Here is a 21,107-nt window from a genome sequence, read left to right on the forward strand (position 1 = left end):
ATTCTGACGAACCCCGTAACACTTAGCGACTATGCAGGGACCTGATAGAAACAGCGAAAACTAAAATTCAGATGTAAAAGTTGATAGCTGACACCACCGTAGATTATGCTAATGTCTCGATGCTTTGCTTTTGTGGTACAGAATAAGTTTGCAGATTCCATGACACCGACAGTAGAATCACGCTGTACAAGCGGTTAATGGTTCCTCTACAATTAATGAAACGGCAATCGAACGCGAAGAAGATGGAGAACCCGATCAGCTAGGGAAACATTCTAGAGAAAATTATCACTGTTCCGGTTTTTGTTTTTTCGTTCAACGTGACACCGACGAATAAACGGGAGGAGACGCTCTACCCTATTTATGCAGGTTACAATCGCTCCGACGACGACAGCGTTATCTTTTTACAAGACGATGAAAGACGATCCCCGGAACAAATCTCGTCCTGACCACGCCAAAGGCACCAAGTAAAAGAAGTAGCGCTGACACAACACTCGAGACACATGCTCTTTCGTCTGTTCTGAAAACGTTCTTTTTTCCCTCTGTCCGCAATTCGTCCGACAGCTTCTTTTGGCACTGTTTGGCCGTCTATTAGAATCGACACGCGTCCGTTTAAGATCGGATCGAGTCAGGCGAGACGTCTGCGTTCGATCAATCTTTCTTATTCTCTCGTTCGTTTTTCAATCGCGCGTCGATTGTTTACCCGTAAGACTCTCTCGCATCGATTTTTCTTTTCCTCGAAAGGAAAGGACCGCGGTGTCGAATTTCGTCGCGCGATCGGCTATCAGAATCCTCCTTCTCCGTTTTTCTTTTCTGTTTTAATACCTCGACGATTCGACTTTCGGAGAATACGATCTCGTTAAAATGATCTCTCAACTATCCCGGATCCTAGCAGTAAGAAAAGACGAAGGGTGATCACTATTGTATTTATATATCATTTCATTCTTATTATATATATGTATAGTAGAACAGAAACGACAATGGCACAGAACGTTTTCTTTTACTAAACCTTGTTACGTTAGCTTTGATTCAACGTTTTCCCATTATATTATTGGCAACGTGGCGCGCGCGCACGGTTCCCCTCCTCCGCTCATCGACATTCACGTCGATCCTCAACGTATCTCGTTCTCCTAATCGTTTCTAGTCTAGTTTCCGCCCGATTCCTGTAATCTCTCGCTCACAATCGCTCTATCGACACGCGCTCGTTTTTCTGTTTCTCTCTCGCTCGCAGACACTTTCTCCGAGTTCTCGCGCGACATTTTGCCCCGTCAGATCCGGTGGAGAAGCTCCCACCCTGTTCCGTTCGCGTCTATCGGGTCATTGTGCGTCCTTGGAAATCTGACTAGCACATGCACTTCCGAACCGGTTTCTGTTCTCCGCGATTTCAAGCTCGCGTCGTTGAACGAACACGGCGGTCCAATCAAACTGCGAATTAAATCAGATTCGTAACCACCAAACGACAAAGCCTCACTTGTTCGAGCATCCCCTATAAGGATAGTTTCTAATGGTTCCTCGTTCGAGAATCCGATTTCAAGGATCAAAGAACCACCGGAAACCGTCTCTTTGTCATAAACAATAGCGGAATTCATTTAATTCGCTGTTTCGTGGATTCGCACCACCGTGCGCCGTTCGCGCGGGTCTTCGTTAATACTGAATTGCGAAAAGACGTTCTTCTTACAATTTATTCATCCCCACTGATCGTACAAAGCCGATATCGAACATGTTTGCCGTCTAATTTCGGGAGAAAATGATGTTGAACGCGTTTTTATTTCTTCTGTTCGCTTTATCGCAAGGTGCACAGCACGGATCAGTCAGTGTCAGCGACGTTTCTGAATCGGCGAGCAAACATATCACACGCGTTTTATACAATATCTTGTTGTCTGACCCCGAACACATCGAGTCAGCGTTCTCGCGAACATTCTGCGCGCAGATCGTATCACGAGTCTCTCGGCAGTGATGTCGCACTGTCAGAATAAAAACAAAAAAGAAAGAAGAAAATACGAAGAAACACGTTCGTTCAACGGTATTCACATTTCTCTCGAAGCTTTTGCAACCAACCACTAAGAGAGACGCACAACAATACACTGAAATATCTAAATATAATATATGTACATTATAGATCTTAACGAGTAGCAAACAAGAAGAATTCCAGAAATATATAAAATCACAAACGAGTGGACGAGAGGCACGATACTGTACTCAGCCGCGAGCTTCGCGCGACACGGGGAAGCTCTCTCTATCTCTCTCTTTTTCTCTCTTTCTTTTTTCCTTTCTCTCTCGCCGGAAACTATGTTGTAACTTAGTATCGAAGTCCGTGAAAAATCTTACATTCTAGAACGACGGTTATGTCCCTGCATCGACGATTGACTGTGTGAATGAATATCGTTAAAAAAATAACTTCTACGGGGAATAAAACACGCGTACCGATACTGCGGAGCTATCAGAAAGAGAAACGAGAACAAACGAACGGAAGGACGTCGGGAACTCTTGGTTACGTTGCAACATGTATAAATTCTTTCCTCGTTCGTTTCTTTTTTTTTTTCTTCTTCTTCTTTTGGCAAACAAAACAATGGGATCGCGAAACATGCACAACGATTGGTTTTCTCATCGTGCAACATCACTGTCAGGAGCTGAACTCAGCCATGTCGCACACCGCAAAACACCTTTTGCCGTGACAGATCAGTCTATAAAATGTTCCAAGTGAGAAGCTTTCGACTTTGTCGTTTCCGGGGTCTCTTCACGGGTCGGACTTACTGAGGAAGCTAAACAGCATATTCTCATGCCTCGCACTCAGACGAGCGAATCTCCTAAGTATCGCGATCCTGAGTGTCGCGGAGTTTGACGTTAGTTAATTCTTGCTATTACTACGCGGACTAGCCGGTTGACTGTTCGCCTGTTGCGCGCGCTGGATGTAGATGTTCAGAAGCTTCAGCTTGCTCGTGTACAGACAGCTCAGGTGAGGCTTCAAAACCTCCTCGCCGACTGCCAAGTGTATCGCCACCATGCAGAAGACGGCGCTCTTGCGTACTGCGCTCTCCTTATCGTCGTAAGCCTGGAAAAGTCGAAGTAATCGTTAACTAATTTTTGGAAACCAATTAAAAGTATCAGCCCTGGAAATACAGGTAACAGCATTTTTACTTGCCTTGATGAGGCCAGGCATAACTTGGGCCAGATGCGGTTCTATAGCATCCCGGCCCCAGTGTTCCACTACTTTGTGCAACATTTTAATCGCCCCCATGTTCAAAGGGTGTGGCTCAGTGGTGATTATAGTTGAGACCAAATGTATCACCTGCTCTGGCTTTAGAACCATCGCTATCGTCGCGGCACATTTTTCTGCCACCCAGAAAACCTGTTTCCAAGTAGCATTGTTAATGGTTTCGAATGCTACGTTACTATTATGGGTCATGCCAAATCGGAATGACCGTTTCTAGAAAGTAATATAGTGTCTTGCTAGAATACTTACGGGAGATCTCGTGTTGCTGCTGCTGCTGCTGGAAGAATCTAGTTTCTGATCGTCCAATTTGTACGCGTTAATTACTTTTAATACGAGCAGTTCGGGGTACCCGGAAAAACTGTCTACGAGCTCGGGACACTTAAGCATGTCGATTAGCGTCTGAAGTACTTCTACTTGCATCTTCTTGCTGTCATCGGTCAAACTGTCTAGCAATGTCTTGAGCAGTTTCCTGAAGGATAAAAATGAGATTAAAATTCTAGTAAGGATAATAACTCGGAGGACATACAGTCTGTCACAGTAATATTCGGACACTTTTAAAAAGACGACAACTTTCTTGAAATTGGACCAAACGACTTTAACCAGATACAAAAAGGTGTGAACAGCAGCCTTTAAAATTGTCTTCACTAACTAATCCTTCTAACATCTCGAAAAAATTTAAATCGTTTGGTCCAATTTTAAAACAGTTATCGACTTTTTACAAGTGTTCGAATATTACTGTGACAGACCAAATGAATGGAGAGGTTGTTCCTACTTGAAATGCTGTTTGATGAACGCAGCGTCGCCTTCCCGTACGTATAATTGGAACTCTTGAAGAGCTAATACTTTCTCGTCAGTTTGCGTCATCTTCGATTGGAGCGTTTTTATCATATTATCTAAAACTTCTGGCCTCTTTGATGAATCTGGTAAAGGCCCTGCTGCAGAACACAAATTTAAGAGATTATGCCAGTGAAATCAGAGCCATTAAACTTGAATAAAAGTGGTGAACATACCATGCGTCTTGTAACCATTATTTTCTTGAGGTAGAATTAGATCTCCCGCGATCGTGTCGCTGGATCCATTGACGGTGATACTCGTGACGGATCGTCCTCTTTGGGTGGGCGAAGAAACAGAAGATGAGCGACCCTAATATCCCAAAAAGTAATATAAAAAAATCGGCTTTTAGAAATAACACGTACATCGTCCGTTTTCTTACCGAGTTACACAACGTAAGACCTTCCATTTTCTCTTCCACGTCAGCCATATTGCTGATCCCGCTGTCTTTGCTTGTGGTCGCTCTTTCTAAACGTTCGAAACCATAATTCTGAATCTCGGCTGTGGTGCGTCTTAACGACCTGTGGGGAAGTACTTTCGAATTAAAGTAACAAAGAAACAGGGATTATCGGACGTTCCGTTCGCGAGTATGACAACTACTCACTTATAAACTTCTTCCAGGTTCTCATCAGCGTTCTCCACCTCGAGTTTGATCTTCGAACGTGCCGGAGAGCTCTGAGCTCTGGGAGGAGGTGTACCGGGTGACGCTGGATTACTGGAGCCTGAGGATTTTCTAAGGTGGTTCTGTACTAGTGGTAATGCTGCTTCCTGTGAGTTATATATGTATTAATAACGGTTCAAAAAATATTAGATAAAATAAGGGGTGCAAGTAAGTTGGGCGCCTTTTTATTCAATCGACCGTAACTTCAGTTTAGGTTATACTTTCTTGCCGCTCTTGGTGGCGTTTTAAAGCAGGAATATTTTACATTTCGTTGGTTCTCCCGTGAACCGATTCAGAGCGGAGAAAGCAAAAGACGCAGAGTTGATACAGCGTCATGTTTGCTTTCTCGGTTTCCTGAACAAAATTGTATACTTTAAAAAGGCGCCGAATTTATTTGCGCACCTAATATCCAATCTTCTTCACCTGATAATACTTGGGTAACTCAGCCAATATCATGGTCACTTTCGGAGGGTTCAAATTGTACAGAGATATTACAGCGTTCTGTGCATGCCTCCTGACATCCTGACTCTTAACGTCATTGGACCAATCGAGTAACCTCGCGAGTGCCGTCCCCGCGGAATTATTTAACGCGGATGGCTCTGCCGTTTCTGCTATTTGCGTGATGAAGGTGAGGGTGGCTATTTTCACGCGAGTGTTCGGTGTCTGAGTGGGATCCGTGAGATACCTCATCACCGCGGGCAGCAACTGCTCCCCTGGGAAACATTCTCTGCAAGCAGATTTTCAATGATTATCCTGAATCGCACGTACAGAATTTCTTGAACCGTAAATCACGTGGTCTCACCTGACGACGTCGAGGGTCTTGTGAATTTTCGCTTGGATCGATCCGAGAAGATCGGTGCCTAATTTATTCAAGAGCCTCGCGCACAGGACATAGAGCCAGTCGCCGAGGTCCTCGCTGTGGGTGGCTACCAGCTCGTTCAACGTGTCCAAGAATAAACTGAACACCTTCGTGTGCGAGTCCATGAACATCTTAGTGAAGATGTCCGTCACTTTGCGCAGCTCCGTCGCCGTGAGCGTGTTCCCATTCGAGAGGAAATGTTGCAAGCCTACCAAACCCTCTTTCCTGTCTCCCCAATGTTTATGCCCACAATTTTCAATAATTTCCTTAATATCCTGCAAAACAATGTGTCCGTGTATGTAAAAGAATCACAACGGATCGATTGCAATAACGACAGCCACACGAGAAAATCTTATTCGCAAAGTAGATGGATTTTCATTAATGGTCGAGTCATAAACAACTTCCGCTGCAGGCGATGAAACAAATCGCATGAATATGGGCTGATAGCAATAACGAGAATGGTTATATAAAATAGCGGTTATTAACTCGGCGAATGTTAATTACGAAACGGAAATTACTTCTGGTTCGACCTGAGTTCTGTTTTTCTAGGCCACAAGTGTATAGTATATTTGTATGGAGTAAATGGATATATGAATAGTAAATTGAACAAACCTTCGGGATAGACTGATCCCACATATCACGGTACAGTCTTTGCTGCGAGCCACTCCATGAGAACGACTAATGGGTAGATGGACGATGGACAGATATGGAGAACAGAACGGCACGTCGCGTTAGTCCAAACCAAACAAATACGCCGCAACAAAACCAAAAGGAAAAACCATACATGCGTTATCTACATTGTCCTAGGACGCTGGAAGCACTGGTTCATTAAGCTTCCGACCTAAGTCTACCCCCGCGAGGGTAAGAATTAGGGGATCGTATGCGGACCCATAGAGGTGTGTCCATGTCGCAAAGGTGTATTATGAAACAATATTTATGCAATGCGACTTCATATAGAAAAAAAAAAGAAAATAAAACACTGTCTCCGAAGACACGTACACGTTCAAAGCTAACAGTCTCTGACTGTAAATTATATTGCAGCCGCATAGTGCTTTCATCGCACATAAACATTCGAGAAGCGTTAATGAACTAAGTGAACATATATATTAAGGAAGCACAGTGTACAATAATTGTCTAAAGTATGTCTGGGTTACGTTGTTACATATATCGTATACTTGAAAATAAATGTACAGTGTGTCGGAATTTAATTCTGAGCAGCGGGTCATTGCCAAGTAACGCGCTCAATCATTCGTTTGCAGAATGTTTAGCAAAAAAGAAAAAAACAAGCTCGAGTTTGCGAATGTACGATGAACAAGAGCGTTACTAGACACAATACGTCATCGCTACTTGATTACTTTGCTCTTCCACTTTGATCGTAAGGTGAGAACTGTTTTTATCGCTATGCCAGAGACTCTACAGTACTCTTTTCACTTACGTCATTCGGTCGTCTAAAGCTGTCCATGCTCCTTTCGGAGCAAATGCTACTAGTTTCGCTGTCGTCACTGTGATCACCTTTGCCCCTGGGCGTTCTGGTGTAACTGTCGATATTGTCGAAGGTGAGCGCATCCGCCAACGCTGATTCCGCTTCGCGCGACTGTTGCAGCATTTTCTGTGCCATCACCGGTCTGGATTGAGGCCTGTCCGTCGGCGACATGTACAAATTCCTTCCCCTACGGTCATAATTAAAATCAAACACTCCATCTGCTAACTAGAGGTCTAACGAATCCTGCAAACACACGCTGGCGGCTCTAAAAATTCTGCACAAATCTTCTAGAACACTTTCAGGTATGTAGTTCAAGGCTACAGCATTCAATTGCCCAACAGAAGCTGATATATTGAAGGAGCATCGCGGTAAGGAAGCGTTGTACTTCTGGGTAATTTGAGTAAACTAATAAAAGAAAATTTGAATAAGAGACTCCGATGCGCCATTGCAGGATTCGATCAAACTCCATGTTAGCGAAACATCATTCGGTGGAAGAACGTTTCAGCGTGCTAACATGAAATAATGGTAGTCGTGTAAACACAGCGTACCGTATTTTACTAACGAAACTCCTGTCCATTCCGAATCTTTGCGGGCTGGGTTCGCGGCTGTTGCCGGTGCTTCTGATGCCATGTCCAGATAATCGCCTAGGCCTCGCGATCAAGGATTCTCCTTCGCGATTATACGTGGCGTAACTCAGCCTAGACGACGGCGATCCCGACCGACTGCTGGCTGTTACCGTGTAATATACAAATTGAGACCTTTCTTGTATCATGTTTCTTCAAGGGGAGCTCATAGTCCCCTTTCTTTCTACTTACGCTGGGATTGCGACACTCCGGACATTCTCGTTCTTGTTCTTGCGGTTCTTTCTGGACTGGCCACCGCTGTGGTGTCTGGTGATTTACTGGGACGCGCTAGATGGATGGAGCAATAACATGAGTCGTGGTCGAAACGTATTACAACAACACAGACAGAGGTGTGTGCGAGAACCCGAAAATCTCGGGTACCCGACGGTCGGAACGGGTCGGGAAGGCATCGGGTCGAGACGAGTCAGGTTTTCGAAAATTTCGGTATTCCCAAGAATTTTCAGGATTCCCAAAAATATTCGAGAAGTCTGATCTACACGAGAACCTGAACATGCCCCGGGAATCCCGAATACTCTCGAGAACAGAGCTGAGTAAAATACTACTATTTCTTACAGTAAATGGTAAATAGTCAATTTTATTTGAACGTCCATTTTTAAAACTTAAACACTCTTAAACTTATTTTATTTGTTACAACGTTTCTAAAATAGTACTTTGTTTAAAGGATTCTCAAAATAGTGAGCATTTTTTTTTCTTATTCCTAACTATCAAATATTACTTCTGAAAATATTGATGTACAAGGTGTATAAAAAATACGTGTCAAGCCAGTCGTATCGTGATTCTACCCCTCTGAATCGGTGGAGATTTATGGACAAAAAAATCCGTGCGAAAATGTCGACCTTGATGTTCAAAGTCAAATTTTCCTTCAATGCATTGTACAGTAACGGGGAACCAAAATCTCACAGGAACCATAGATCGCAAATGAACCGTTCTCTTAAAAAACAACTTTAGAGTAATCTATTTTATTCCATACGTCTACAGGATGTCCCAGTAGGGTACAACCACAATGGGATAATTCTACACGATTATTCCATGTTTTAGATTATCAAAATAAAAATATTTTGCGGAAATTTGACTGCTTATTTAAACTAGTAATTTATTTGAATTGTAAAACAATTATTTAGAATAGTATCAGAAATATTTTTTCTGCAAAATTTTACCCAGCTCTGCTCGGGAATCCCGAAATTTTCGAGAACTCGTCCCTGTACCCAATAAAATTCTCGACCAGTCCGGGACCCGATATTTTCGGGTTCACGCACACCTCTAAACGCAGCGTGTCAAGATGTAAAATTGAAATTAGCGAAGGGAGAACTCACGAAGGGAGGCTTTCTGCCTGCTGATGTTCGCGTACATCATCCTAGCTTTCGCTCTTTGTGCGGCTTGCAGATCTATGGCGCTTGTCGATCGAACGCCCGGTGTTCCACGATCTGAGAAAAGTGTTCAGACGGATATACATAAACAACGCATTCGACGGACGTCGCGTATTATCGGATGCATGGGTGCAGTGTACACTAAAGGTCGCGGTGACAGTTTCTAAGCAACAAACAATGTGTATAACAATTACAATGACTATCACTGGGTCTCTGTAGAATTGGGATACCGGACTGACGATAAGACCGTGGCAAGGACGGGGTACGTCTGAGCGGGCCGTGTGGTTGACCCGCGGTCTGATGCAAATTTTCCGTACTACCTTCGTATGTTTAATGCAAAGAGGAGTCACAAAAGCAGCATGAAAAAAGAGTGAGAAGTATTTTACACTGCGTTGCTCTCTCGCCGACAGACACGCACCATTTACATCTAACACACAATACATCTCTAGGTCATCCTATAATCTCGGTTTTTAGTCAGCAGGAAAAATGGACGGGACTTATAGGATGACCTAATTCGTTAAACACAACGTCTTAGAATTCAATAGAAGAATGTAATTCACCTGTGGCGCTCATCGCAGGTCTGGATGTCCTGGGGCTGACGCTCGCCGATCTCGTGACTACATTCAAACTGTTAATACTACCGCTATTGCTAAGGGACATCAGAGAACGTTTGTACGCCGTGTCCAGACTGTTGAGCAGCGCTTCTGCCTGCTCCGGGAAATGATCTTTGAACGCCCAGTATGATCTGGAAATATTTAAAGATTAATTACCATGTTCGATGTTCTCTTCGAAGAGAATATCAGAAATAGAAAAAGAATTTCAATAGGAATAAAAATTCTAAGCCGAAAAGCAAGGATTGCAATAAATAGTAATAATATTAATAAATAGATGAACGCACTTCCTGGCGAAAGCTCTCGCTTCCGAATCCGAGTCCGCGATGCCTTTCTTGATGGTATCTTGTAATATTTGTACATGCTTCTGTAATATCTGGGTAGGCCACGTTTGCAGAATTAGATTCAGATACTCGCAGGAGGCTCGGCGTATGTCTTTACTTTTGTTACTTAAACACGAGGTGATAATTGGCACGAAACGGCTGCAGTGTGTGTTCTGTAGAATAAACCTGACGGCGACTGCACCGGCTGATGCCACGACCTGTATGTGCATATTCGTTGACGCAAGTTGCCACGTTTTGTTACGGTTCCCATACGTCACCGCGTGTTACCGGGCAGCAATTTATCAGGAATCTTACCTTGGCACTATTTTGTATGAGGTTCATTAAGGTGAGCAAGACTGCCTCTCCAGAACTGGCGAACTTATTTTTCAACTGTACACTAAGATACGCTAAGGTGATACACGCCTCCCTCACGACTTGCGACCTGAGATCCGTGCAGGCGACCTCGAACGATCTTTGCATGCTCTTCAAACACTCCATGAAGTTCTCGTAGTTCATACCGCCCGCGATCACGATCGATCGTAGCTTTTTCATCTGGTGGACAAATTCGTTTTATTAGATGCGCACGTGCAAGCTGATAACAACTGATAACAACCGTTTGAAAACACGTTTGCTACTGAAAGCCTATTATGCGGGTTTTCTGGATTTTCATCGTCAAAAAGTCGATTTTTCTTTTTGAAAAAGAAAAATATTTAAAAATTGGTAATTTTACTTAAACCTACGTAACTACATTCATACCGACTAATAAAGAAACATTTCGATTTTTGGAAACGTACGTTCTCCGTCCTTTGCTTCCAATCCTTCTTGTCGTCGCCAATATTTTCTCTTATCACTTTCATCTGTTCTTCAAGATCCTTTGCTGAAAACAAGTTCACCGATGGCACATCTTCGAATGCTGTGACGAATGTCTCCTCGTCGACGGCACCAGCCTGACCTATATGTATTATTCATAATTTTATATTCCTGTATGAATGTATGGACAAATGGATTTACAAAAAATAGAGCACTTAAATATGTCTGTTTAAGCTATAAATTAAGAAGAATGTACAAGACAGAATTTATACTGTCCAACAGATTATATACGACAACGTAAACAAATTTTTTAAACATTATTTTCGAGACTATATTATCTTGAAAATAAAAAGTTTGTTTGTGACATCTTTTTTGATATTCCATTTTAATACAGATATTTAATTGTTCTGTTTGTTGTAATTCGCATATATAAGTACTACTTGTCGCGATCAAAATTACTCCGCAATGTTAATAATAACTGGCTAGAGCATTTCATAAATAATTTATGATTTTACGTATTATAATAATTCATTTTACCCGTGACTACGGCATCTTTGTGCTAATAAAAATTCACCGACTGTGTATTATACAATACCTTATTATCCTAAGCGTATTGTGCCTCACAAAGTATTATGAAGTGAACAACGTGACATGAAAAGCGGTGCAGAAAGATCACAGACGTGTAAGCGTTTTATTGAGCATCTCGCTTGCGTTTGGATTATGTTTAATTTGAATCAGCAAATGATCGAGATAAAGCGCGATGGTATGCGAAGGTTTTAAATGAAAATATGCGCGGGTACATGATCCGTATTAATTCAATCGAATTTTCATAATTTTTCTTGTTGTTGTTTATACCATGATGGTTGTCTATAAAGAAGGGGAGAAAATATACAAATATAAGAAGTCTTGAAAGGAACATATACGGAACTTATTGAAGAAACCACCATGATATAAAATGGGACTAGTAAAGCCAATGGAGTTTTAGATACCTGCTGTCGATTTTACTGATACGTTTCTTTTCACGGTTGTTGCCCTTGGAACCGTTTGCGTAGCATTACCAGGATGAGCTGTCATGCAAGCGAATAATTAGCATTCTTGTCACCAAAATGTCATCAGTGTGTTGAACATTTGATTGGTGTACAACGAGACATCATTAACATTATTACAAACACTGAGCCACGTTAAAAGTCAAAGCGTAAGAGTTTGTAAATTAGCAACGCTTCACATCTGTGCGGTGGTTGCAAGGGAAATATGTGCTTCCGTAAAGTTAATCGTGAGATTTGCAACACTGGCATAAGGCAAGTAGAACAGTGATGTTTTATATAAGTAGCTTGTAGCACCCAAAACGATTGACATATAACACAACAAACAAAAATGTCATTAAATAAAGGTTAATGATAAAAAATGTTATTCTGAAACCATAAACAGAAGTTATTTCAAATATTAAGACAAGCCTGAATAATGTCTATTTTATATCCTGATGCTCTTTAAATGTACTCCAACATACTGTGCTTATGGTTCGCTATACTTCTGATTAAGATTACAGGTCTACAACAAATTGAATCATTCCAAGGTACACTTATTTTGCTCTATTGTTAAGGTACCATGCTCAAAACAAACTGGTAAGAAAATATTATTTTAGTATCTTCCAACCTTATTGATTCATACACTCATTAATATTTGTTTAGTAAACCCGTATGTACCTATAGCAGAAGGGGGAGCTTTCGCAGGTCCAAATTGTCCTCTTTTTGGAGGAGCCGTTGACCTCTTCACAGGAGCTGACTTAATCTGCAACAGTTTAATCAATTCCACTTAAGCTCATTGCACTGGTTGAACTTCTCAGTTATTAATACATCGTAAGCTTTCAATCACATTTCTTAATCAAAAGAAATCTTAGTCTTTTATATCTGAATCTTGGATAAACATAAAAAATACATTAGGAGTAAAGAAATAAACTACTCGATAATATTTGTAATTTTACTTATTAATAAATACTGACTGCTATAAGTGATCTAAGGACTAGTTGATGAAATACTCACCGCCCTGTCCGTCTCATCAGTGCTCTTTCCAACTGAAATCAGAAAGATCGAGACAAGCATTAGTTTGGCGGAATAACTAGTACGCTTAAATGAAGCTGATTAATTCGTGGAGCATAATCTATTGTAGTCAATGATGCATCTATTTTTAGAACTATGTACCTAAGTCTGGATATAGCCATGGTGGCTTGTGAATGTCACAATGGCATCCTCTCGCTCTAGCACCTGGGTGCTTCACAATGTTATCCCACTGAAGAATCCATCTACTACTCGGATCCCATATCTTATGATCAATACTAGGATACTTTTTCAATCCCCTGTGCAAGCAGCGGTGGCCGCTCGACACAATGATACCGGCGTCATTCATTTTACAAGTGAGAGATCACTATACACAGTCAAAAAACAAAAGAGCCGCTGAACGATCCCTTATGTCTTACAGAACACAACACGGCACTCAACGAGATTTCAGGAAACGTCATTACAGTGTGAGAAATCCTCATTGTGGCACAGCCTGTTCCGCGATCTTCTGGTTTCCTTCAAAATTAACATCCCGCTAATTAAGATGGCACACATCGATAAACGAAATGATTTCATAACAGGCGCGAAAAAATGTTCGCTCGATCAAAATGACGCACCATCGACACGTTTAATAATCGTCCGTTAGAAATTTTTATACCGAGTATTTTTGACACCCTGCGCGCGCAGCGGCCCGAGTTATCAACAAACGCATCAGTGAAAGTGATTTTTAGCGATCCTCAATTAGGAAAAGAATCCGTATAACTTTTTGTAATCTTTTTGAAATTTAACGAACGAAATTAGATCGATAACTTGAACTCGGTATGCATCAAGTTATTCGAACGGTACTAACATTTATACTATTCTCTTGGGTAAGGGGCTTAGTTGCTATGGGGGTACCGATTACTCTGCCTATATTAATTATACTTATTTTTAAAGCATAATGAATATTAAAATCAGTCAATATTCGGGGTGTCCTAAAAATGTTACATTTCCCTAGAAGGGTTCCTAAGGTCATTTGAAATAACATTTTCTTTTACGAAAATGTTCTCCGCCGCTTGGAGTTATTAACACTAGGTTTACGGAGCACTAAAAATTACTATTTTACATTTCCTTATAAAAATAACATGAATATATCTATTAAAATCTGTAGCCATTTTTTGAATAATATATACCCAGAGAAATCAATTTGTTAAATAATTCCTCATGGATCCATGTTTGCAATCTCAATATTCCTGAATTAAAAATATTAGAATCCGTCATTCTGACGGGTCCCGTAAATCTAGTGTTAACCAAACACACGGACCAATCCGAACACTGCTACAGCAAACGGATTTTGGCTCGGTGACAGGTCCCGCTGAGCGTGGCGTTACGATTGGCCGAGCCGGAATCGGTCTGCTGCAGCCGCGCTGTGATTGGTCCGTGTTTTTGATTAATAACTCCTTAAAGAAGCCGCGGAGAATATTTTCGTAAAGGAAAAAGTTATTTCAAATGACCTTAGGAATCACCCTCTTTAAGGAAATAAAACATTTTTAGACCACCCTATATATGGTACATATCTCTTTTTTAATATTTATTATATATTATATAAGCATAATATAGGCGCAGTAATTGGTACCCCCACAGTAATTGGGTCCCGAATCCTAGGATCGTTGATTCTTCGTTATCTACTGACAGTCATCAGCAAAAGAGAAACTATTCGATTTACAATGTAACAAAAAGTAACAGGGAAACCGGTTTGGGAAATCACAAGAGGTGTCGATCAACAATCCGATTGCAAACGATTTTCATTTATCGTTTTGATAATCGGTTATTACACAAGATCGGAGAAGCAAGAGTAGCAATTACGTCGAAGCATTCAATCGTGGACTCTAATTTTAATGCGTACGAGTACCGACAATTGAGTACTAAAAAATCCTAGATGGTTTTCGTTGTGCGTTGCTAAAAAAGATGGAACATCGCGAATACGGGTTACCGATCGAACTTGGTATTGAGCACGAGTTCAACGCGCTAAGGTGAGAAGCTAGATTTGCATCCGCGATATCATTCGTAATAACTGCGGCAATGAGACACGAGAGAGTTATTTTCTCACGTTACAGATAACGCACAGCCGCGCGGTACGCTCGGCTGGCTCGGTCGCGCGATTCGAACGCGACAAATCGTCTATCGCAAGAGTCGCAGAAAATGCCGATGAGGTTCTTTTCACCTCGGTCGACGAAAATAAAACCGTTTCCACAAGCACAATTATCATTCCGGTCGGCGAGGACCGCGCGAGCGCGCGCGTTCCGTCAAATATATCCAAGATTAACCTTCCCCGGACGACACGTCGATTATCTTTCCACTTTACGTAAGAATTTTTCCGCGAGCAACAACGGCACAATCGGCGGCATATTTGCGGAAAGAAAAAACGAATTGCATTTCCAAGGATGATTGCGTCACGAATGCCGGCGTGCGGCGTTTACGCGTAATTCATTACCGCACATATATGCTCACGCACACGTGTTCAAACACGAGCCTCCGCGACCGAACTAACGTCTCTCGTTTACCTGTGCACAGTTTACCTTTCACACGACGAAGACCGTTCGCTCGCGCGCGCGCGTGCTTCTTTCTAGAAAATGATATCTGGCCGCCGGGATCTCTCGATAAAAGGAAAAACCGGATAATTTCGACGGTGAAATTCGTTCGGCGTGGCGGCCGAGAAAGTGCATTAATATTTCAGAAAGAACCGATTATTTGTTCCGGCACGCGCTTCTCCTGGCACCCGCGGAACTCGCACGAACGGAATCGCAACAGGACGCGACTGTTCGTCGTCGTTGCCATTGTCACGAAACGAATCGACGCGTTCACGTAGACGCGTCCGACAGTGGAACGAATCAGGAAATTACGTCCGTCACGATGACTGTAAACTCCGTCGATTGTCTTCCAGCGGTCGTTTCGATGAAACACAGCCGGCCCGTTCGGAATCGACGATGGAATCCGCCGCTCCAGCGACGCGCACTGGCCCGTTTCTTTTTTACATATGGAGGAACTAGAAACGGCTCGTTATCGCGATCGAGTGTGTTACGAGTTGCGAAAAAATACGTCTGCCGCGCGATAATCCCGCGTGGCAGCGTCGAGGCTCGTGACGATCGTTGTTGGTTCACGTTGAAATCGTCGAAACCGACAAGGCCGAGACACCGACGATTCCGTGGCGAATCTAATCGTCGAACTGGATGGGAGATGTCGTCCCGTCTCGAGGCAGCCTCCGGATCAGGTAAACAAACAACGTGGTGGAAAACTGAAACGATCGTCCTTGCCCATTGTCCGTGAACAGACGTCGACGAGCGTCTACGCGTACGTGTATGCGCTGTTTCGGATCGACTCTCCGCCGGGCGACCCGGTGACACAGAAAAAAAAGAAGAGAAAAAAAAAAAAGAAACACGATCAAGATCACCGTCAGCCGAACGTCTCTTTTTACGATATCCCGGAGACACGCGAGCGCGCGAAATCACTGCTTTGTGTGGCGTCTAGCATCGCGAAATCACCACGCCGTCTCTCTCTCGCGCCGCTAAATGGCGACTCTCGTTTACTCTACGGGAACTCTCCCGGTAAGCGGTGCTCACTCGCGCGACCGTAGGGAGGGGACCCTCCCCTATCGTTTGTGGCCCTGATTGGGGGGCCAAATCGAGGGGCCCGTGGCATCCAATACGTCTCCCTTACCGAGCGACGATTAGAGGATCCGGATTACGCAGTTTTTCTTTATCGGCTGGGCTCCCCGTCCTCTGCGCGACATGATTCTTGCCGCTGGACCGAGAACGGTTTACGGGAGATGCGGCAGGAATCATTTGCGCCGCGTGTCTGACGTTCCACTCACTTACTTTTAACCCCCTGTTGTACAGAAGAGTCTTGGATACGTGTATTTAATACGTGTATGAAACTTTTTAACCCTTTGCACTCGAGTGGTGACTCTGAAGCACCACTAGAAATTATTCTGGCATTATTTCAAAGAAATTGCAACAAATATTACAAAATATTTGTTACATTACAAAATTTGTATTCAATAGATCGCTAAACGTTTAAATATTATATGTGGAAATCGGATCAGTTTCGTATGAAGAGAATTAAAATATTCCAAGACGGAAGAAAAATTTAGTTTTAGAATGAAAATAGCGCCGAGTGCAAAGGGTTAATTACTTATTCAGGCAATAAAAAGAAAACTGTCGTTGATATTGGATTCCCAGTTTTATATGTGTGCAAAATTTGAAGATCATATTAGGGGTACCCAATTATTTGTAAAGACAGTACTCAATTATTTGTAAAGAATTTTTTTTTCTTGGCGATTCGTTCTTGTATCTTCGGCCTGCAGTTGCCGGAAAAGATAAATTGAATCCTTCCGGATCTACGATTTTTCAAACGTTCTGGAGCAATATCTACTGAAATTAGTTTAGAAAATGATTCATCGAATAGGACTCTGCATTGTTAATATTTGTTCTGTATTTTTCACCCTTACGGTGGTTACTCAGATCATGTAGTTTCATACTAGGACCTTTCTAGAATTTTGTGTACATTTTCTCAGATACCTTTAACTATCGAATGGCGACTGTAAGGCGCCACTAAAAATTGCTGTATCATTATTCAAAGTATTTTTCACATTATTAAATTCGTTTGTATTTAATAAATTACTAAACATTTCAGTACTCTACGAGTAAATTGCACCATTTTCGTATGTATAGCATGAAAAAATATATATAGAAGGGAAATATTCTAGGTCGAAAGAAATGTTTCGTTCTAGAGTTAAAATGGCTTCGAGTGCAAAGGGTTAAGACTAAATAGACCAAATGCTTTAAAGAAATTAAAGAAACTTGATACTCGCAGTTATCGTAATATGCAAAAGTTAGTGTAGAGAAATTTTGTTGCGGTCGTGGAAGATTTCTAGTATACTATTAGGGGTACCCATAAGTAATCAATTATTTGCAAAGAATTTGTTTTCCTTTAGTTCTCTACCGATCGTTGAAGTGGAAACACGTATTCTTTTACAGTTTCCGGTAAACCAGCCGCCTGTGTTCAAAATATTCTAAAAAGTATAATTTTTGTTTACAACCCTGTAATAAAATGGCGGCGTCCGTACCTTCCGAGGATCATATTCGTCATAGCATACTTTTTCATTTTCGTGCGGGATTTAATGTAACAACAAAGAAAAGTTGCGATGTTTATGGAGATGTATCGAAGGTCAACGAGTGTCAACGTTGGTTCAGAAGGTTTGCTGCTGGTGATTATGATCTCTCTGACAGGCCTAGGACGACCAGTTGAATTTGATAATGACACCCTAAAATCTCTAGTGGAAGCTGATCCAAAATTAAGTATACAAGAATTATCGAGAAGCCTTGGGTCCACATGGTCAACTATACAAAGGCACCTAAACGAAATGGGAAAGGCATATAGGCCAGGAATATGGGTACCGCATCAATTGTCGGAGATCAACAAGAATATTCGTCGATCAATTTGCACTTCTTTGCTATCAAGATTTCGTAGAGATCCATTTCTTAGCAGAATCGTTACCGGAGATGAAAAATGGATTCTTTATGATAACATAAAGCGTTCCAAGCAATGGCTTTCTGCAAATCGAACCGCAATATCAACCCCTAAACCTAGCTTATCACTTAGAAACGTGTTACTGTGCCTTTGGTGGGACTGTCGTGGCATAATTCACTTTGAGTTGCTGAAACCTGGAGAAACAGTTACTGCTGAGTTGTATTGTCAGCAATTACAACGGCTGTATTCAGAACTATTGAAAAAGAGGACATCTTTAGTCCACAGAAAAGGTGTAATACTGCAAATTGACAATGCCCGGCCCCATACAGCGAAACTCACTCAGGAAAAAATCAAAGAATTGCAATGGGAAGTTTTACCGCATCCCCTGTACTCACCGGATATTGCTCCCTCTGATCTTTTCAGATCTCTGGAGCATTATTTAAGAAATAAAACATTCTGTAGAAGATGTTAGGAGGCACCTTGAGTCATATTTTGCTTGACGAACCCTGGATTTCTATAAGAGGGGGATTGAAAATTTGCTGGACAGATGGTAAACTGTCCTTGACAATGATGGGGATTATATAATAAATTAAGAAATAAAAACTAGAATTTACTACAAAGTTTGTTTTAGATTTCCTAATGATTACTTACGGGTCCCCCTAATATAATGTCTCATTATTGAGATATTATAGCAGTCAGGAAAATTGACAAGCTGCGAGAATCACACGATAATTTAAATAACAATAAAGATAAATGTATAAATATTTTTAGAAACTTGACTGGTAATAATTTGTTGTCACATAGGTTGTCTAAAATTGGCGGCTTCGAATGGGCGCACCCCCTTAACAGCATATCCACCGAATTTTGAGGCATTCAACAAAAAAACTGTTATTCCTTATTTTCGACTCATACGCCCCACTTCGGAAAAGTTTTAGATCTCGATCGAGCAGCCGATCCGAATTGGATCGGTGCAGGAATGGGTCTCTCAAGAAAAAAGAACAGTGTCACCTGTTTTTCTTCGCGAGCACGATCAGAACTGAAAAAGAAACTGGTTGCTAAAATCGTATTATTTACGAATAAGGTTCTGAACCTTGCCACAGACTCGGCGCAGCTTTCAAGCAGTCGACCGGGGAACCGAACGCTTCTCAATAACACGAAATAAATCATCCGGTTTCACGAGACGTGCACCAGGTATGAAATCGATTGATATTCATGAGGGCTTATTGAACTTCTGCTCCGTGGCTGTTTCCCCGGCATTAATCAGCCACTTGTTTCACGTAGACCGACAATTTGTCGGCCGGTTTCGCAATAACCGGCCGCTCTTTGATGCGCACTTTTGTGTTTATCTCGGCGGCGCGCTTTTAATTATGTCATTCGTTCTCCGATTAATGGACCGATAACGCGAGTTTCGTTCTTGCTGCCTGAGCTGCCGTTTATACTTCTCCTTCTCCATCGTACTCTTCTCTTTTACAGTGATTTCTCTACATATGTCGCCAAGGCTTGGATGATAAGCGTCGCGGAATTATCCCCACTACCGCGAGGTATACCACGAAGCTCGTGAGGCCTCTGACGCCTAGGAATGTAAACATAACTCCTGAACGATACACGTCACTGGCAAGACCCGTGTTGTTGACATATATCGAGAATTCACCGTATTTACTGGCGAGTTTTTAAGTCTTTCTCGTTTTTATCAACCGCAGGTTGTTGGAAAACTAATTCAAGTGTCTGCTAGTTGATTTAATTAAAAATAAATTAATTATCTATGAAGCTCCTTTTGTCACGCAGGTTTTTAGCATTGTCATCTTGTATATGTCCTGAACCTGATAGAATTTGATCGAGCAACAGTTCGTTTCGCAGCCGGAGGAAACCCATAAGCAGAACTTCGGAGTGAACTTGCGAAGAGGAAAGACGATCGACCGATCGTGTTGCCGGTCTCGATCCTCTCGGGAACCTCTCGGGCGCTTTTGTTTCGCAGTCGATTTAACTATTCGCTCGGCCGACGGATTTCTTCCCCCTAAAACCTGATATTCGAACGCGGCTGCCGCCTATAAAATTTCGTCTTTAATTCCTCGATATCGTGTTTGGTAACACGATAACGACTTTACGCGCCGTGTACTGCAACACTTTGCTCGGCACGGGAGCCTATCACGCTGCGCACACGTTCGTGCATTCGCCGGGGGGAAATATTTGCGCGAAGGTAGAGCTCTACGACAATGGTCTAGAATTACGTTAAAACATTCTAGGAAAGTCTGGCTCGTCGAATGGTTCCGACAGTAAAAATTAAAAGAGTATTTCCCGGTTACTGATATGTAGGCAACGGTCATTCTCCAATTTTTGACAAAACTGAGTAGGAGTAATTTAAACAAATTATTCTTTTAACACTAGGTTTACGCAGCACTAAAAGTGACTATTTTACATCGTAAAAATAACAAAATTGTAGTTATTTAGATGTTCAGCCATTTTTATGTGCTCAAAGCAACGAATCTATTGCACAATTCTATTGCACTCTTAATAATTGAAAATTTCAAAATTTCGAGTCCGTCGTATTGATGGGTCTGGTAAATCTAGTGTTTTGAATAGCACCGACTCGTTCTTGTCACAAGTGCATTCGCAGTCTATCGATCACCCATGCTTAGATCAATGCGACCGAAGTACCTCGATTAAAAGTTTGACGTGTTTCGCTAAAAAAAAAAAAAAAAAAAAAAAAAGGAAGAAACTCGTACGAAAAAGTTGCACATCGAAGGA

At 41.9% G+C, this 21,107-nt stretch overlaps 2 protein-coding genes across 9 annotated transcripts in view; one reads left to right on the forward strand and one right to left on the reverse strand.

Moving 5' to 3' along the window:
* Positions 1-794: 794 nt before the first annotated feature.
* Chb (CLIP-associating protein) overlaps positions 795-21,107 on the reverse strand; it is a 66,195-nt gene continuing 45,882 nt past the window's right edge. Inside the window, exons 1-22 of one of the 8 annotated variants that reach the window (XM_076796924.1) lie at positions 15,737-15,868; positions 12,999-13,370; positions 12,840-12,871; positions 12,504-12,588; positions 10,785-10,942; positions 10,306-10,542; positions 9,955-10,208; positions 9,617-9,801; positions 9,003-9,113; positions 7,861-7,956; positions 7,594-7,774; positions 6,998-7,232; positions 6,175-6,240; positions 5,506-5,837; positions 5,127-5,430; positions 4,647-4,810; positions 4,425-4,563; positions 4,222-4,354; positions 3,984-4,146; positions 3,461-3,680; positions 3,140-3,346; positions 795-3,049 (exon numbers count right to left, since the gene is read on the reverse strand). In XM_076796924.1, the coding sequence (XP_076653039.1) occupies positions 2,846-3,049; positions 3,140-3,346; positions 3,461-3,680; positions 3,984-4,146; positions 4,222-4,354; positions 4,425-4,563; positions 4,647-4,810; positions 5,127-5,430; positions 5,506-5,837; positions 6,175-6,240; positions 6,998-7,232; positions 7,594-7,774; positions 7,861-7,956; positions 9,003-9,113; positions 9,617-9,801; positions 9,955-10,208; positions 10,306-10,542; positions 10,785-10,942; positions 12,504-12,588; positions 12,840-12,871; positions 12,999-13,203 (3,711 nt within the window). In that variant the 5' untranslated portion in view covers positions 13,204-13,370; positions 15,737-15,868 and the 3' untranslated portion in view covers positions 795-2,845. Of the gene's footprint in view, positions 3,050-3,139; positions 3,347-3,460; positions 3,681-3,983; positions 4,147-4,221; positions 4,355-4,424; positions 4,564-4,646; positions 4,811-5,126; positions 5,431-5,505; positions 5,838-6,174; positions 6,241-6,997; positions 7,233-7,593; positions 7,775-7,860; positions 7,957-9,002; positions 9,114-9,616; positions 9,802-9,954; positions 10,209-10,305; positions 10,543-10,784; positions 10,943-12,503; positions 12,589-12,839; positions 12,872-12,998; positions 13,910-15,057; positions 15,193-15,397; positions 15,559-15,736; positions 15,869-21,107 lie in introns of those variants that run through there. The other 7 variants (XM_076796900.1, XM_076796909.1, XM_076796891.1 and 4 more) reach the window with 7 other exon arrangements.
* LOC143361669 (histone-lysine N-methyltransferase SETMAR-like) lies at positions 17,424-20,855 on the forward strand. The gene is made up of 6 exons (XM_076801253.1): positions 17,424-17,432; positions 17,641-17,723; positions 17,827-17,855; positions 18,089-19,144; positions 19,298-19,553; positions 19,836-20,855. Exons 1-4 carry the CDS (start codon positions 17,424-17,426, stop codon positions 18,832-18,834), a joined length of 867 nt encoding a protein of 288 aa, XP_076657368.1. The 3' UTR covers positions 18,835-19,144; positions 19,298-19,553; positions 19,836-20,855.

Source organism: Halictus rubicundus, chromosome 1, assembly GCF_050948215.1.
Source record: "Halictus rubicundus isolate RS-2024b chromosome 1, iyHalRubi1_principal, whole genome shotgun sequence".
Taxonomy (NCBI): Eukaryota; Metazoa; Arthropoda; class Insecta; order Hymenoptera; family Halictidae; genus Halictus; species Halictus rubicundus.

Bases quoted from the DNA above. Each gene is read 5' to 3' on its own strand.
- LOC143361669 (XM_076801253.1), top strand. The intron at 17,724-17,826 runs GTTAGTGTAGAG...GTTTTCCTTTAG, and splicing joins AGTTATCGTAATATGCAAAA to TTCTCTACCGATCGTTGAAG. The intron at 17,856-18,088 runs GTATTCTTTTAC...TTGGTTCAGAAG, and splicing joins GATCGTTGAAGTGGAAACAC to GTTTGCTGCTGGTGATTATG.